Genomic DNA, 19,641 nt, shown 5'->3' with positions numbered 1-19,641 from the left:
TGTGCTATATTGAAATTTACCCATGGTTGGTTTTATTTAATCTCGCCAACCGTGGGTAAATCTTCAATATATCACACCATGTCGTCGGCTGTTGCTTAAGTATATGCCATAGTATATACCACAGTATACACCACAGGTTCCTCTACAGTTTTAGTTTTGTGTATTTTCAGTGCTCTCATCTGATAGAGACAGGCCACAAAACACAGGTCAAAAACATAGAAAAGGGTCATCTTGGAGCACCAATCAAAGCAAACTCAAAGAAGGTAGTACAAGCATAGAGAAATATGGAAACACATTTCAGAATACAACACGAGGTTAACATTACAGAGCTGTTCATGTGAAAAAATTGTCTTATTATTATGGAGAACTGCCTTAAGCTACACTTTTAAAGGCACATTGAGGATAATCTGGTAAAAAAAAAAGTCTGCTTACAACCACCATGAGCCCTGGGAATATTTAGCACCAAAAGACAATAAGATAGTTTAAAATAAATTGTTTAGAATAAGATGGTAATAGTAGAAAAATCCTGCAGCAAGATACATATTTTAATATAGTGATATTGTGCTGAGTTGGTTGGCATCCTGGGCAATACCCTCAAATCCCCCATACTGAAGTTGAGGTTCAAAAGGAAAACAAATAAATGTCTTCTCAAAGTTAAGGAACAAAACTATAGTCTTCACATTGAACAAAGAGCTACTGATAGTACTTTGCCACTCTTTACTCTATCAAATTCACTGATGTGACATTCAAACTAAGCAATTAAAAAATAGGTCTTCAGGCTAGATAAAGAGCTATTATGTTTCTATATAACACTTCTTTGCTAAACTCTGTAAAATAAAGTAAAATGCCTTTGCTAACAAAAAAGTGTATGCAGGAGCTACACTAGTTCATTGCTTCAGTTCATAACTCAAACACTGGCTGACTGTCATTTTCGCAGCTGCTAGAGCCCCGCAATCCCTATAGCAGCTGCCTAACGGATTACTGATACTGCCTGCAAGCACAGATCGACATCATCTTCTACAGTGTCAACCATGCCCCCAAACAGCTTTTGATTGGGGCATCTTCCCCCTTTGTACATCCTTTGCTATGGATTTAGTGTGGATTTAGTGTTGGGGTTATTTAGTATATGTGCACCAATCACAAGGTTGAAAATAATTAATTATCAGTGAGGTTAGACATCTATAACCCATGGCCAGCTCACAGAATGCTTTGTACCACATGTTACTTGACAAGAAACAAGCATTGTGCGCATTTTCCTCACAAAAATATAAAACAACAGACAATGATGCTTTCTTGTACATTAGTTGCATACATATCCAAACACTTAACTACTAATACTGATGATCAATCCCAAAAAAATATAAGGAAAAAAAAACAAGTTATGCACTCACCATAATGTTCCATCTGCATAGTTATAGACTTCATTTGTCATCAACCTGTGGGTGTCGGATCTAGACCGGATCCGAGACGGCAGCTTCACCAGCATCTAATGCGAGCTCCAAGCTCCTCCCCTTACCCATAATACCCCTCCATCTCCTTCCTTCCTTCAGATTGAGTTTGCTATACCCCTCACATCAACTCAATCCAATAACCTTCACTAACAAAGAAAAACAGGAGAGCCACAAAGGCGCTCTTTCCTGCCTGCCAATGCAGAAAACATAAAGAGAAGATCAGGGGGAAGGAGGGAGGGACGGTTGATGACAAATGAAGTCTAACTACTCAGATGGAACGTTATGGTGAGTACATAACTTCTTTATCTGAAGTAGTTGATTTCATTTGATCTTCAACCTGTGGGACAGAGTGCCCAGCTACCAAAACCTTGGGTGGCCCTCATGGAAGGATATTTTGGAGCACCACGGAGCCAAAGGATGCTCTCCCTCTGGAAACCATGTCCAGTTTATAATGAGAAATAAAGATGTGAGATGAGGACCAAGTAGCTGCTGAACGAATATCGTCCAAAGACACTCTAGACCAAAAGGCAGCTAACTTTGTAGGACCTAGTAGAATGGGCATTTATGCTACCTGGAAGGGACATTTGTCTTTGTAAACCTGAAGGATGCAAAGGACAATCCATCTGGTAATAGTTACCTTAGAAACTGGTTTGCCCAGAAAGGGCGTAGCAAAAGACACAAACAACTGGTCAGACTTGCGATAGACTTTAGTCCTGTGTAAGTAGAAACGTAGCTGTTCTGTCTGTGCATGTCTAACAAATGCAATTTATATTCACCCCTGTTCTGAAAATATGGAAAGAAAACAGGTAAATTGATCACTTGATTGATATTTGTTTCAGAGGCCACTTTAGGCAGAAAAGAAGGATTAGTATGAAGTAAAACCCTGTCTTTATGAAAAATCATATATGGAGGTTTGACAGATAATGCCTGAAGTTCTGACACTCTCCTAGCTGAGGTAATAGCCACTAGAAAATCTGTCTTCCAGGATAAACATTTAAAATCCACAGAAGCAGCAGGCTCAAAGGGCGGAGCAACCAAAGCTTGAAAACTAGGGTAAGGTCCCAAGGAGGGATAGGATCTTTAACCGGGGGTCTTAAAAGAAAAGTACCTTTAATAAAGGTTTTGCAAAGTCTGGAGGAAGCTAAAGAAGCCATGTTCTCACCTACATGGAAATTGGAAATCGCCACCAGTTGAACTTTCACTGTAGATGAGCTGGCACCCTGCAGGAAAATGTATGCCAAGAACTCCAGGACCGTTGGAACAGGAGCTGTGAAAGGGTCCAAATCCCACTGAGAAGCCCAGATAGAAAAACCCTTCCATTTTCTACGGTATATTTTTCTGGTAGACGATTTATGAGCTCCCACCAGAACAGTCGATCGGGGAAGACAAACCAAGAGTCCTAGCAATCAAGGGAACTGGAGCAGCCAAGCAGTGAGTTTCAGACTGCCCAGGTCTGGATGAGAGACCCTCGAGGGGTGTGAAATGAGATCTGGTATTGGATCCAAGATCTGAGGAGGAACTGTCAGATGAAACCAAAGACAGGGAAACCAGATTTGGTGAGACCAGAATGGGGCAATGAAGATGACTCTGCTCCCCAACCGGCGAGCCTACTGGAAAAATTTTGTCATGAGAGGTAAAGGGGGATAAGCATAAAGAAGACCTGGAGGCCAAGTATGGACCAGAGCTTCCCTGTGGAGGGAATCAGCGCAAAGAACTCGCTGCACTTCACGTTGGAAGGAGATGCAAAGAGATTGCAGCAAGGCCGATCCCACTCGAGGAAGATCTGCACCGCTACAGAAGGATTCAGAGATGACTCATAAGGCATTACAATAGTCCTGCTCAACTTGCCCGCCAGTATGTTGGATCGACCCAGAATGTGCATTTCTACCAGAAAACGGCTGGTTGAGATTGCCTATTACCACACTCTCACAGCCTCGTGACAAAGGGGGTAAGATCCGGTTCCTCCCTGCTTGTTGATGTACCAGACCACTGACATATTGTCTGTCTGAACTGCAATAGTTCCCAGAGGAAGAAAGGCATGAAGGGCCTGCAATGCTAATAAGACCGCCCTCATCTCTAGAACACTGATATGCGATTTGGTCTCATTCAGGGACCACGTGCCTTGGACTGTCCTGCCCGAGCAATGCCCCCCCACCCTAGTTGGGAAGCATCTGTGGTCACAGTGGCTTGGAGAGGGGCTGCAGTAAATGTTCATTCCTCGGCTAGCTTCGGGGAGTGTATCCACCATAGGAGGGACTTCCTGCACACATTGCTTATATGAATAGGATGTGTCAACGGCAGATCCAATAAAGACCACTGGACTGCTAGTGTCCACTCCAGAACCCGCATATGAAGACGAGCACAGGGGAGAAGAGTAATGGTGGCTGCCATGGAACCTTGGGCTGTTAAAACCTCCTCAGCTGGAGGAAGATGAGACTGAAGGATCACGAACACATGAAGTCGTAAGTTTCAGACTCTCTCTGGAGTTAGAAAGACCTTGGTTTGTAACATACTGATCTCGCTCCTATGTAGTCTAAGAGCTGAACAGGGTCTAGAGAAGACTTGGATAAGTTGATTGTAATGCCCAGCAAGTCTGACAATTTCAGGAAATAGTCTCTGGTCTGACAAAGTAGACGGCTGGTGGGTGCGGCAAGGAGCCAGTCGTCCAGGTACGGGTAGACCTGTATTCCCTGAAGCCTCAGGGGAGCCGCTACTACTGCCATGACCTTGGTGAAAACCCTGGGGGCTGTGGTGAGACCAAAGGGTTGGGCTCGGAACTGATAGTGATTGGCCCCTAGCAGAAAGCGGAGGAACCTTCTGGAGTGTCTCTGCATTTTGATGTGGCAGTACGCGTCCTGGAGATCTACTGAGCACATCCAGTCGTTCTCCTGCAGGTAAGGCAGGATGGATTGTATTGTGACCATCTGGAACTTCTCTTTAACAACTGGCAGGTTTAGAGTGGAAAGGTCCAGGATAGGCCTTAGGTCCCCCGTCTTTTTTGGCACCAAAAAGAGCATGGAATAGATGCCTGATCCAGACTAATCTAGGGGGACAGGCTAGATGACTTGTTTCCTTAGCAGCATTTTTATTTGGAGTGCTTCTGCCTTCCCTTTGCGTGGGTGGACCATCCAGGAGGTGTTTTGGGGGAATGAGAGAAGTCAGAAAGGGGATGGTATAACCTCTGAATATTATTTAAAGCACCCAACGGATTGATGACATGGACTTCCATGCCATCAGGTGCATAGAAAAGTGACCCCCGACTGCCTCCAGAGAAGAGCAGTCAGTCAACCCTTCAGGGCTGCTGACATGGGCCTGTCCGAGAATGGTTCTCGAGACCCAAAATTTCTCAGACCCCCCCCCTGCCTCTGGGCCAGCATCTGCCCTGATCCCCTCTGTCTCTAGGGGAAGGTGAGTCCTGAGTGTCCCGGGAATATTGAGACTTCCACAACCACATATTCTTTTGCCCCCTCGGATTCCTGGAAAAGGATCTTTGGGGGTTAGAGAAGCGGATCCCAATGGCAGACAGTGTCTTCCCGTCCTTCTCACTCTGGAACAATGTCTCACGAACTGATGGAAGAACCATCATAAGGGGCATTCGCAAAAGATGCCTTAAAAGGTTCCATGAATTGACAAAGCCTAAGCCAGGCGTGTCGCCTCATGGCAATGCTGGCTCCTTCAGTCGCATGTGAGAGGAGGCACATGGACGTATTAGTAACCCCTTTGAGAGTGGCCATTTGCACGGAGAATGTGCATTTACTCTCCGGTGACATGGACTCTGGGGGTGACTCAGTGAACTCCTTGACCAGGTCTCGGTGTAGTCTAGTTATGTTGGCCAAATAATTCAGCACCCTTACAGAAAAGGTGGCTGAAGCATATGTCCACATTCCCAGATGATCCATCGTCCTGGACTCTCGGGCGGGGGGGGGGGGTGGACAGTAGAACTTTCCTGGGCTAGTTCTTTCTAGTGGCAGCAGCTACCACCATGGCGTCCACTGGGGACCCCTTGTTCCAACTCAGTCTGTCTACTGGAGGGCTCAGGATTGGCTCCATGGTGTCCGGCTCCTTCCATGCCCTGGTGGTAATAAGGTCCACCAAGGGATCTGTGGGGGGAAACACCCAGGAGGTAGACGGGCCTGTGTCGAAGGCCTCCAGGAACACCGACCCGTCCAAGGAAGGCTTGGGGGCAGACCAATCCCCCCCCCCCCGCTGGCACAGGATTTCTATGATGTCTCCAAAGGAGACATCGTCGGGGGGGGGGGTAATCTGGGAGAACCTTCCCCTTCCTCCAAATCGGTATCCTCAGTGAAGGAATCTGGAGAGGAGTCCACGTGCCTCCTTTTGCACTTCGCTTGTGAGGAATCTCTTCGGTGGGACTCTCCTGAGAGAGCTCGCAACTACCTGTGGTTCCTCGAGGGGCACATCGAGCACGGGGTGTCGCTGCATGGGCAAAATGGCTGAAGACACACCAAGAGGTGAGGGAGTCGAGGCGGAATCTGATGAGATGGTCAGGGGCCTCGATCCACTGGAAAGAACCCTTTCCACCATGTCGAAAGCCGAGGAAGAGCGAACCTCCTGAGAAACTGACAAGGAAACTGCTCTCCCCGGATCCAGTGTGGGGATCGGAGCTGAGCCCGACAGAGCCAAGACACCGAGGGGTAGGCCTTGACACGACAGCATCGGAGCCAAAGGAGAAAGACCCAATCCCTCAGATCTGATGCCCAGGCTTCAGCTCAGAGAGCCACTCGGGTCTGAACCAGTCAGATCAGACGCTGTCAAGGTAAGGGCCGGTGTCGAGGTACATGGTACCATTGGAGCCGACCCCCTGACTCCGGGACCTCTCAGATTCAAGAACTCTGATACCGGGGGATGGACTGGAGAAGGAGATATCGGGGCAAAAAAGGGAAGCAAGCTCCCCCCTCTGGAGAGAGAGAGGGCTAGCAAGATCCCCATATGAATCTGGGTGCGAATAAACCTTTGCATCATTTTGTCCATGTCCGCTTCAGATAAAGTTCTGGTGGAATGTGACGAGGCCAGCGACGCCGACCGGGAGGGTCGATGTGCAGAGGCCCTAGAAAGAGGTCTAAGCTCCTCCAGCTCCAGCGAAAATCTTGACAATCAGAGCTGAGGAGAAGCTGGCCTGGAAAAAGCTGGCTGTTTAGGAGGAGGACCCACCGGATCCGACCAGTCCGGGGATCTCTTCCTCCCTTTGTCTCTCTCTCTCTCTCTCTCTCTCTCAGTCTTTGCTCCTCTCTTTTTTGACTCCCTATCCACAGGCCTCTGTCCAGGAGGTTGAGTCCCGACCTGGAAGGGAGAGGAAGAGACAATGACTGAAGTAGAAGGGGCGGTCACAACCATGACCACAATAGAAGAAGAGGCAGACGTCTCCGTAGCAGGGTGAAGTCCCTTGAAGATCAATTTTTGCCCTATGATCCTTTAGGGCCCTGGGGTTGAACCCCGCACAAATAGGGCAGTCCAAAGAAAGATGGGCTGCCCCCAAGCACACAACACAGAGAGTCTGGCCATCCGCTGGGGACAACTTATGGCCACAGTCTGTGCACTTTCTGAAGACCAGCTTGGCCTGCTGATTTGCCATACCAACAAAGAAGGTACGATGTACCAAAACTTTAAACTACCTGACCCCAACACTCACACACAACTCACTCACAAGGAGGGGGAAGGGAGATAAGGCCTGCTCTACCTACAACACAGAAAACCTTTTTTTTTTTTTTTTTTTTTTTTTTTGAATGGAAAACGCAACGAGAAAGGAAGGGGAGGGAAGGCAAAGGACAGAAGAAACCTACCTACACTTACAGCAATTAACACCCACAAAAAAGCAGAAAAAGTGCCTACCACGCCTGGAGCTCTAAGACCATGCTGCTTGGCAAAGCCATGGCAAATGAGATCTGAGGGAAGGAAGGAGATGGAGGGGTATTACGGGTAAGGGGAGGAGCTCGGAGCTCTGACCAGATGCTGGTGAAGCTGCAGATCCGACACCCACAGGTCGATGATCAAATTAAGTCAACTATTTCAGATCTTACAAATGAAGACTACATTTAAATGCATGCACAAATACAATGAGGCACAGTTGTGAAGCTTGCCCTCGGTGCCAAAGCACATAAAACAAAGTCACACAACAAAAAAATTAATTCAAAGTTTTGTTATGTATGCCATGAGTAATACTTAATGAATGGCCTTGAAAAGAACTTGCTACAAACCAAATTTCTATCCGAAAACTACATTAAAACAATGTACAAGTAATCTGCCTCCCTGCCTAAAATTAACTACAACGTTAGCTACTTAATACAATTAATAATAAAACCATGGTAAAATACATGTAACAATAACTCAGTTGTGGGTTATGTAGAGTTTATTAAAGGCAGCACTTTTTTTTACCCTTTTGACTTGACCTCAGGGGTCAACCCCTCATCACTGTGAGTCAATCCACATATAACCCACACCTGGTTACCTGTTCCAACTATGAGCATTGCCCTGCATTGGATGGATCACTGGTCATATTCTACTCTTAGCTTCCTTTACTTTTGCAAGATAAAATAAATGCCACACAGCTCAAAGAAAACCATCTAATGTGGCTACTTACTATATAACATATCAAACACTTCCTCCACCATCTTTCTGAGCAAGTACACATCTGACACTGGTTCTGGAGAGGATTTTTGTTCACATCTTCCACAATCCTTCTGAGTTTTAATGTCTTCACTTTCCTGGGCTGCTCCCTGCTGCTTCACAGAGGGACCTTAAAGAAAATAACAGCATTAAAACACAATCATTAAAGACAATTTAAATGCCAGAAACTTCACTACAGGCCACCTCACCGGTGCAACAGAAAGATCATATAATAATGCTGGCATCATTAGTTTAGAAAACATCTGGATTACTGGATGGTTGAACTAGTAGCAGAAAAAATATGGATAACCCTTGTCCCCTAGTGGGAGGATACATTCACACACTCCATATAAACTGAATCCAGTTGGAGACCTGCAGCTGGAAGTGCTTTTAATAGCAAGACAACACAACAAAAGGAGTGGGAGGAGGTCAGTATCTTGGTGTTATCACAGTTCATATACTACTACTGCACATGAGGTTTGGTGTTATCACAGTTTATATACTACTACTGCACATGAGGTTTGGTGTTATGACATCACTGTTCATATACTACTTCTGCACATGAGGTGGATAAAACATTCTAATGACTGCAAAGGCTATGATCTCTACCCTACTGACAACTTGGTACCCTTATTACCAAAAAGCTGTAAAAGTGCTATCTCTAGATTGTGAGAAAGTAGTGTTCCATCATGGAAATCCTTTCAGAGAAAGGAGATCGACACAATTAGACGTGTTATCTTAAGCAGGTGTAATGACCAGCATACAAAGTGCTTAGGATGGAGTAAGGCAGCATTACAGAAGAATTGCTAGACTTAGTATTAGGGAAAATACAAAAATAAATAAATAAGGTCAAGACATGGCGAAATGCTGCATTCAAGTCCCTTAATATTATTTTTATAATAATAACAAGAGAAAATCTAACAATGACCTAAAATTTGAGCTCGATGTCACACTGATTAGTTACTGGTCAGTTTACGTCTCCTTGTGGAAGGAAATGAGTTTCTCCATGAGAAAATGCAATTCCATAAGTGTTCTAGAAAAAAAAGTGCAGGACCAGAACGTTTTGAATAGTTTTAAGTCAAATGTATGTTGGGTGCTGTTAAAAACTTTTTCAATACTTCTCAAATTCTACCTGCTCTGTTTAGGTCACTGATATGGCAGCAAGGTGACAGACTGTAGCAAAGCTAACCTGGATTCAGTTACTGACCAAAGACCAGGTCCATTGCAGGCCAAAAACACAGCATCAATGGGACCTGACACCATCTTAGGTTGCATCCTAAATGGGCTCAAACAAGAATTAGCATCACCATTGGCTACTCTTTGCAATCACATTCTAAGCACCGGCTTCAGTCCAGCTGAATGGAAAACAGCCACTGTTATCCCCCTGCACAAAGGTGGTCCTTCTACTGACTAAGAACTACAGACCTATTAGCATGACTAGCCTCATCTGCAAGGCCATGGAGAGAATCCTCATGGACCTTATCAACAAAGATATAGGTAATCTCCAAACACTAGATTCAACCCAGTTTGGATTTGTCAAGGGGATATCATGCTTGCTAAACCTGGTGGACTTCGATACAGTCACAGGCATACAGCCTACCTAGACCTGGGGGTTTCTAGTAACTGCTTTCTTGGCAGCCACCATAGTTAGACACTACAAGGCCTTACAATTTCTAGGTAATTCCGATTCTGTATCAAAGCTCAGAAAAATCCTCTCTCTCGTCACACCAATCCACCCATCCAGCATCTCCGACAGTGCATCACACAAAGTCTGCCAACACATCACACTTCCAGAAAATATATTCCAAAGCACCTCTTTTTTCCCAGTCACACCTCCAACATTTGCGGTCTACCTGAGGAAAAATTTTCTATTGTCTACTTGTGGTATAAAAATATCTATGTAAACATTTTCAAGCAAAAATCCTAAATCTTCTAGATTTTATTGCATATTTGGGAGACATACATATATCCTCCCATTGTTTCTTTGTGAATTACTTATCCAATCTCTCTTACAAAACCTTTCTAGCCTCCTCTGATTTATTCTTATAGTCATCATGCAATATTTTATATGCTCTACTAATTATTCCTTTTTTTAGTGGCAGCTTCTTTTCTAGATTCTACTAAAAACTCTACCAGTGCTGGTCTTTTGTTTACGACCCCTCCTATTTCTTTCTCTTTGCCTATACTCTGATATCAATCCCTGATAGGGAAGGCAATCTGTAACCTGCACTCCAAATAAATTCTTGGCCTCTTCCCATTCTATTACCCTTCCCTCTCTAGTTATTTGCTCCCAATACTTTGGTTCCTTTGCCAGTTTTCTCCAATAAATTCCAGTTCCCTCTTGCCTATTGTTTGTATCCCTAATTGCAGTCATCCCTATCGGCAGAATCTTCTTTCTCCATTTCCGGGTTGGCTCAGTTCTTAGAATACTTTCTGCTACTTTATGGACATACTATTCTGTATGATTGTTATTCTTCTTAAAGGCCTGCATCCAAAATCCCAGTCTCTCCTTGTCTCTTGAGCTTCCCCCCATTTCAGCATCATCCCTTTCCACTATGAATTATAGTTTTCTGCTTGTGCTATGTATAGCAGCCTTAACTGTGTAGCTCTGAAATACCCCTTCAAATTGGGTAATCCCAGTCTGCCCTGTTCTACTGAAGAATCAGTTTATCCACTTGACTCTTGCCATCTTCCCCTCCTAGAAAAGTCCTTCAGTTCTTTATTAATTACTATCCAAAACTTCTCCTCTGATTGATAAAAATATGCCTGACCCATGCATAAGACTAAAGGGACCAAAAACATTTTGACTGCTTATATCTTACTATCCATACCCATATAACAAAGCTTCCATTTTTCTCAGTTTTTGTATTATCCTTTATTTAGTTTCTTCTCACTTACCTGTCACACCAGAATCATTTTTAATTCATACTTCTAAATACTTCATTTTATCATGCCCCCATAAATATGGGTATTGCTGAACCAATCTGTGTGTGGGTACATAATTTACCGGTATTGCCTTTGTTTTAGCTTCATTAATTTTGTATCCCAACTGTCTCAAAATGTTCTACAACACTGTAGTGTCAGGTATAAAATAATATCATCTGCAAATACAGCCAGCTTTTCTTGACTACCATACCAATTATATTCTCAAACTTCTGAGTCCCTTATTTTCTTTGCCAATGGTTCTAAATATAATGCAAATAACAAAGGGGAGAGGACACCCCTGCCTGGTTCCTTTGCTCAAGCAGAAATTATCAGAGAGGACCTCACCCACTTTAATTTTCACTTCCGATCCCTCATATTTCCTCCTAATCAACCTTATAATTTCTTCAGGAAATGCAAATAATTCCATTGCCCTGCTCATAAAGTCCCAGCTTACTCTGTCAAATGCTTTTTCTGCCAAGACCCACCAACAACAATGGTACTTTCTTACATTCTGCTTCCTTCTGGATCCTCAGTGTTCTGTTAATGTTGTCAAATGTTTGCCTCTCCTCCACAAAGCCGCACTCATCCATATCTATCAATTCTGGCATTATTTTTTGTCATTTTTATCCATTACAGACATGAATGCTTTATAATTATGGTTTAGTATTGAAATGGGCCTGTATGAAGCTAGGTCTGAGGGATCATTACCTTCTTTAAGTAATATAGCTACCAGTGCTTTCTTCCAGGATGTTGGTACTTCTCCTCCTCTGTTTTTTTTATTCTTAACGTGAAAGGACACTTACTTGGAATTTATCTGGAGTGGCTTTTCTGCTAATGATTTTTACTTTATAACATTCTGTATGGTTGTTATTTTTCTCCCTAAGGACCTACATCCAAAATCCTACTCTCTCCTTATTGTGTGGACTACCAGCCTCCCCATTTCAATATCATATCATGCCAATTTCAATTGAAATATCCTGCTTGTGTTATATATTGCAGCCTTAGCTATGTAGTTCTAAAGTATCCTTTCAAATCTGGCAATCTGAAACCATGTTGTTTTATGGGAAAAACAACTTATCCTCCACTTTTATTCTTCTTTTTAACACCTTTATTGAATTATCACTAAAACATAGGCAAACAAACATTTTATGTAAGAAAAACCATGTTAACATGTTCAGTTACAAACATTACATATCACATATTTTTTATATAATTATCAGTCCAGTGTAACAAACGGATCAATTCCTGCCATCCCTTAAACCTCATTTGTCCTCCAAAACATTATTCTGCATTTATTGTTCCCACAATTTCCATATTTTTTTCTATGTCATTCACACCTACCCTTTTCTGAAGTTCTCATGTCCAGTTCTTTTATTTATATTCACTACTTCAAATACAGTTTGTTTAGACTTAGATTTCCTTTTTGTAGTAAATGCTTTTTAGCAGCCACTAGAATTAAACTTAACAAGGCCTTACTATGTCTAGACAAGTCAGATCCTGTCTCCCAGCTCAAAAAAATCAATTCCTTAGTTACTCCCATTTGCTCACCTAATTTTTCTGACAGAGTACTCTGTAGAGAATTTTGAAGTCTGACAGCTCATTACACTCCCAAAACATATGTTATTGGTTACCTCTTTCTTCTCCATCACACCTCCAACATTTGCCATCTGTCTGAGGAACAATTCTTTGGAGTCTGCTTGGGGGATAAAATACCTATGCAAACACTTACAAGCAAAAATCTTAAATCTTCTAGCCTTTGTTGCTTAATTAGGAGCTATGCATATGTCCCCACATTGTTTCCTTGTGAACTGTTTATCCAAACTCTCTTCTCAATCTTCTCTGATTGATTCCTATGGTTATCCTGCAATATTTTATATGCTTTACTGATTCTCCCTTTTTAACAACAGCTTCTGTTCTAGATTCAGCTAAAAATTCTACTACAGCAGGTCTTTCACTTAGGATTCCCCCATCCCTTTCTTTTTGCTAATACTCATCAATCCTTGACAGGGAAGACAGTCTCTAGTCTAAATGTCTTCTTGGCCTCTTTCCACTCCATTACATTTTTCTCTCTAGTTATTTGCTCCCAATACCCTGATTCATTTGCCAGTTTTCTCCAGTAAATTCCAGCCCCCTCTTGCCTATTCTCTGTACCCCTAATTGCGTCATCCCTAGCTTCAGAATATCCCTTCTCCAGTCTTGTATTGGCTTAGTTCTCAGAATACCTTCTGCAACTTTATAATATAATACTCTGTAAAGTTGTTATTCTCCTTAAGGATCTGCATCCAAAACCCTGCTCTCTCTTATTTATTGAAGTTCTTCCCTATTTTACCATCATCCCTTTCCACTTTGAATTATACATTTCTGCTTGTGTTAAGTATAAGAGTCTTAACTGTTTAGCTGTAAAATATCTCTTCATATCAGGTAATCCTAAACTACCTTGCTCAATTGGAAGGATCAACTTATCCCACTTAACCCTTGCCCTCTTCCCCTCCCAGATAAAATCCTTCAACTGTTTAATTACTGTCCACAACTTTTCTTCTTTTTGATAAAAAATATGTCTGAACTGTAAATAAAGGTACTAAACTCATTTTCACTGTCTATATCTTGCTATCCATATCCATAAACAAGAGCTTCCAGGTGCTCAGTTTTTGTATTATCTTTTAGTCTCTTCTCACATGCCCCTGGCTGCTACAACAGAATCCTTTTTAACCCATGCTCCTGAATACTTCATTGTATCATGCTCCCATAAATATAGGTATTGCTGAACCAGTTCATATATGGGCACATAGTTTAAATTTGCAACCTTTGTTTTGTCTTCATTAATTTTATATCCAGAAAAGACTTGAAACTATCTTGGAATGTTCCACAACGCTAAGTTGTCCTTTTCCGGTTTTGTCAAGTACAGAATAATATCATCGGCAAACAAAGCCAACTTTTCTTGATTACCATATCAGTTATATCCTTGAATTTCTGAGTGCATTATTTTCCTTGCCAGTAGCTCTAAATATAATACAAATAAACAGAAGAAAGGACAATCCTGCTTGGTTCCTCTATTCAGACAACTTACCAGAGATGAACCCTCCCACTTTAATTTTTGCCTTCAAGCCCTCATAATATCCTCATAATTAATGATATTGTTGTATCAAGGAAAGCAAATACTTCCATTGCCATACTCATAAAATCCCAGCTTACTTTGTTGAATGCTTTCTCTGTATCAAGACCCACCAACAACCACTATACTCTCTTACATTTGGTTTCCTCTGGATCATCACTGTTCTATTAATGTTGTCAAATGTGTGCCTCCCCTCCACAAAACCACACTGATGCATATCTATCAATGCTGGCAACACGTTTGCCATTCTTTTAGCTATTACAAACACTTTATAATCATGACTTAAAATTTAAATGGTCCTATATAAAGGTGGGTCTGATGGGCCTTTACCATATTTAAGTATTCCAGCCACAACAGTTTTCTTCTAGGATGCTGGTGCTTACCCTCCCTTTAAAATACTGTTAAACAAAACCTTCCAGATCTTTATCACTTTCTTCCCTCCTAGCTTTTGAACTTCCACAGGAATACTATCTATTCCTGGAGACTTTCTTGCACATTGAGTGTATGTCACAATTTTTATCTCATCTCCTCTTGCCTTAACTGTTAATCATTAAGCCTCATCTACCTCAAACCTTGGCATACCAAAGTCTTTCATAAATATTTCCATTTGTACTTTTTGTTGATTTCCACATTCACAGGTTCATAGGTGTATACTAGGCTAACGACCACTAAGGCCTTAGTCTAGCCATGTAACCCAAATGTGTCCCACAAGTTATATGTTTTATATATTTATATAGGGGTGACTGTTGGTTACAACATGATTTATTGACTGCTTCTGTCCATTGGAGATGTGGGTGCCAGACCAGGGGTGAATTTTCCATTTCCCATCTAATGGTTAAGTTATGCTTAAATAGGGTTAAAGAGGGGCCTTGTTTCACATGGATGGGGAGCCTGTTCCAGAGAAAGGAATGTATCTCAGAGAATTATCTGTCTCTCCAGTGTGTTCTATCTGCACTGCAAGCAAAATTCAGGTCCTTAGATCTAATAGTTCTGATGCTGTTTTGCAGCTGGGCAAAAGGTTCATCAGAATGGGGACCAGGGATGCCTTTTATGCCAGGCAAAGATCACCTATCAGTAGTCTGTAGGAGACAGAGTATAGAAATAGAGCTTTGAGGTGATCCACATAGGACTTGGTGCTTATGCCCTGTACTATTTTTATTCCCCTGCTATACCTCTACAGGATCGCTGGTTATTTTTCTTCTTATAGCCTCCCTAAGTTTAGCAACAACACTTTCTACGTTCTTGTTGCCCAAGTCATTGTGCTAAAAGGTTTTATGCTTTGGAGTTATCAAAAACAGTTGCTTAACAGCAATCTTTCTAAACTCATGAATATAATTTAGATACTCTCTTATTTTCTCTTTAGCACTTTGAAATTGCACCTCTTCTTGTACGGTGAGACTCCCCTTACTCTGCAATACTTACACTTTGTCAGCTCCTCTAAATAAGTCTTGTTAACTCTTCACCATATATCTTTTTCTTTTATTTCTATCCTGTTTTAAACTCTACTTCCATTTTATCACTAGCTATAACTTCAGAAGAAATGTATATCTTTCCTAATAACTCTTGAATAATTTCCACTACCATTTCCTTAAATTTTTCTCTTTTTAACAGGTTGGTGGGGAAATGCCATTGTTTTATTTGTACTTCATTAACTTGCATTTTTAACTTAGTTGTTACTGGTGCAGGATCTAAAATAGTTATTGGACGTGTGTGGAAGCTTTCAATTAAAAGCATATGTTCCTGTGAAATATCATTTTTGTTTAGTCTAGCCCAGTTATTTTACCTTGGAGAATATATAAATGTAAATTCTCCCCAAGCTCATACTACTGAATTCACATCTTCTGTACTAAATATTTTCATAAATTTCTTCAGAAATCTACTTCTTTCGTTATATTTCCCTTCTAGGTCCACTAGATACATCCTTACTATTGCAAATCGAGTTTCAACCACCATCAATAAGTAATAGTCCCTGCGGAAAGCCAATTATTTCTCTCAAAATTTTCTTAAGCTCCATAACAGCAATTTTAGGTGGGATATAAATACATGCCAGTGTAATCCTTCTCCCTTGCCAGTATCCTCTTTACTACCACAAATCTAGCATTATTATCTTTTTTTCCTCTTCTATCACTATTGGAAATCCTCTAGTAATTAGTATAAGTACTCCTCTTTGCCTTTCTCTCTGTTACTCTTCAGAATATCCCTCCAGAAATCCTTTCTATATTAAATTCACATGCTCATTTCTTTCCAAATGCATCTCCTGTAGCACTGCTATTTGCACTCTACATTTCTTAATATAATGCAATACTCCTTCCTTTTTGTCTATATCTGTGAGACTATTCATATTTCAAGATAATACATTTGGTGCAGCCATTATGAAAAGAAGTTATTATTTCCACCTATTACATACTGTAGGACAGCTATTTTTAAATGTCCATTAACAGCTTTTGCGTTACATGCACCCACTGATGTTAGGTAGGTTGATCATCTTTTACACTTTTTTGTCATCTCCATTTGAATCTATGTCACATTTTACAAGATTTTTTGTTCTAATGAAAACCCTCAAACAACCAAACAAACCCCCATAACCTTAACTTAAAACAAACACAGAAAACTATACATATCTTTGAAAAAATTGACAGCTGCAAACATACGCAAAACCTAACATAAAATTAAGATTATTCATGCTAAAATGCATGTTACAGCTTGTGCTCCTATTTATACTAGTTGCCGTCTGTTTTTGTTTTATCTTTATTACCCGCCCAGATGTGAACAATGTGTATATTTTCAGCAAACATTTAACTTTTAGCCTTAAGAAAATTATACACTGTATGCATTTAGTTACCAGAAAAGCTGCTCTTATTCACTCACAATAATTTCAAATTTTATTTTTTACTGGACTGCTTGCCCTTGTACATTTTAATTGTATGTTTCTCTCAGCAAACAATATCCAGACCTCTCAATTACCTTCACTTTTAGTCAGCTTGTTTCCATAGAGAAAATGTAGAGCTGCCATCAAACTGCAGATTTATCAACTGATACTGAATATTTATTTGCTTATAGAACACTGCTTATTACATTGTAGTCTCTCTTTCTTAAAACCCACTTGCACCCCCTACAAAAATAAAAAATAAAAATATTGTCATTAGATTAATCAAAAGGCATTAATCCAAACATTTACCTATGCAAAAGTAACAAAAAATCAATTCTACATATTATAATCAGTCTACTTTTCCACCCCATTCCCTACCCTAACAGCCCAAGATTACAACCTACCGACTACAACCTGTTTTTGTCTAGCCTTCTTTCACTTTTTACACTGAAATGCTTATACTTCTTAAAACTAAAAGGGAGAAAAAAAGCACCCGTTTACTTTAGCATCTTTATCACAGCAATCCATAAAAATACTTTGCCACGTGCAACTTATGAGTTATACAAATACATTTTCCTTCTTTCTTCCTCTCTTTTTTCTCTGAGTGTCCTTCCAAACATTAGTGACATGAAGTGTGGCATATGACTATCAGTTCTCCAGTTTAACAAAGTCAACAAAAATCCAATCATTTTCAGTGACTTTCTTGTAAAGCCAAATGTCATAAATGTGATGGATGCTTTTTAGTCTCACATTTATTCACTAAATTCAGTGTTATTGGTCTTTTTCCTGTCCATCCCCATCTCCAAACCCCAGACTCTAGTTCAAGTCCAAGGTACTACTGATTCTTCTAGTCAGCTCAAGTGCTTTTTTCTGTCTCTCAAGCATTTTCCTTTGGAAGATAAGAAGATGTTTCACCAGTAAAATCTCTCTATGAGCCTTACCATCAGAAAAAAAAGAGAAGCAGAGTCCCATTCTGTTTGATGGCTCAGCCCTTGTTGGACAAATTACTGTACTTCCTCCTTAGCCAGTTCAGCATAAAAAAATAACTTTGATCCTCCAGGAAAACAATATTTTGAAGACAGCTGGATGCAGCAGCTTGAAACTCACAAATGCCTCTCAACATTCTTTGATTGTTGGGATAAATGTGCTTCTCCTCTGCCTGTTGTACAGCGAACAATCATTTATTGCAAACACTCTATCCCCAATTTTTAATATTTTGAGCTTGTGCCACAGTTTTGTCAGGATCAACTCTTTCTGCTGGCAACACTGCATCATTACTAATACAGGCGTTAGCTGCTTTCTTATGGCCAGGCTTGAAGCATACACACAACATGCCCTTTCAATTAACAAATTCTGATGTGGAATACCAGTCAGTTGTTATTTTTGTTTTCATAAAACTAATGCAGTCTGTTTCTTCCAGTGTTTCTGGTACAGCAGAAAATCTTGGGTTTTCTCTGCATCCTCTGTCTTCTAACTCCACCATTTTTTGAAACAGCTCTTCTTGAGCAGTCTCATTCTCATCCAACCCTTTCTTCATTTCAGCCTCTGATTTTTGCAGTTTTAACAGTCTGTCTGTAGTTGTTTAAAGCTCTGTTGATTTTTTTCAGGCTGTTATTTGAGTTGACATACTCTTTCAATGTTTCATTTATTTTAATCAACTCTAAATACATTTGACTTATTTTTCTTGTAAATTACTGAAAGCTATCTATTGTACCAAAGCTGGAGCCTGAACTGCATTTTGCCGAACAACTACAGGATTCTTCAAGAAAGTGTTTTCTCCCCACCTTTTCTGATTCGGGTTCTGTAAATTTATTCTTTTTTGGCATCCAGACAGTATACTTACTAGCCAATAACTGAAATTTACTCAAACTGACAATATCACTGGCTGTTGTTTTGGTCTCCTTTTTCACACTGGGATAGCTGAATTAAGATGCTGATCAGTATGCAGGCATCTTGGAAGTCTTCAACTTTTACTCTTAACCCAATAAAAGAACCTAGTACCTTGGTCAAATGCTTTCTAGAGTTAAAGAACTTTCAAACTATGAGGTTTATATATAACAGGCTGAAACAAATCAAATACATAGAAACACTTTTAGAATGCTTACACAGATAAGATGCATTTAAAAACTGTTCATATGAATAGGCAAAAGCAACTAAACAGTTTATTGTGCTTATAATAAATACTTCATGTTCAAAATAGCGTTAAGGCCATATAGGAACATATGAATATAGGAATAATACTAGGAAAGTGATCACAGGGACCATGAAGTACTTAGCCATATGCACCTTTAAGTAGACAAAAGTAAAAGTTCTAGACACCTTTGTCAGTTTCTTAATACTGCTCACCTTCCAAATCAAGCAAGGCCTTATATGATAAGCCTGGTGTGCATTTGTGTCTACCCACCCAGTCATCAAGACTAGTCTTAAAGATAGTCAAAATAGTACTTTAAGTTGCCACTACAGGTCAAAAATTCTATTAGCTGGGAATACACCATTAGGAACCTTGTTAATGTTTTGGTGTAGATTTAGGTCTCAATTGTGGTTGTTTGTAGAAGCACTGTTTATTTTAAAGAAATATGAGTTTGAATACTGTCTCAGGTGCTGGAACAGCTGGAGTAGGAAAGATGGGGAATGAACAGCTATGGCTCCATCCTAGGGGG

At 40.8% G+C, this 19,641-nt stretch overlaps 1 protein-coding gene across 1 annotated transcript in view; it reads right to left on the bottom strand.

The window, feature by feature from the left end:
* GTF2IRD1 (GTF2I repeat domain containing 1) overlaps positions 1-19,641 on the bottom strand; it is a gene marked incomplete in the record, with an annotated part of 795,304 nt that overhangs the window by 557,539 nt on the left and 218,124 nt on the right. Inside the window, 1 exon segment of the mRNA XM_044054146.1 lies at positions 8,050-8,205. Within this exon segment, the coding sequence (XP_043910081.1) occupies positions 8,050-8,205 (156 nt within the window).

Source organism: Protopterus annectens, chromosome 13.part0 (assembly GCF_019279795.1).
Source record: "Protopterus annectens isolate FY-2018-M chromosome 13.part0, PAN1.0, whole genome shotgun sequence".
Lineage (NCBI taxonomy): Eukaryota > Metazoa > Chordata > Ceratodontiformes > Protopteridae > Protopterus > Protopterus annectens.
Note: the sequence above shows the minus strand (reverse complement) of the source record. Positions and strands in the feature narration are given on the sequence as shown.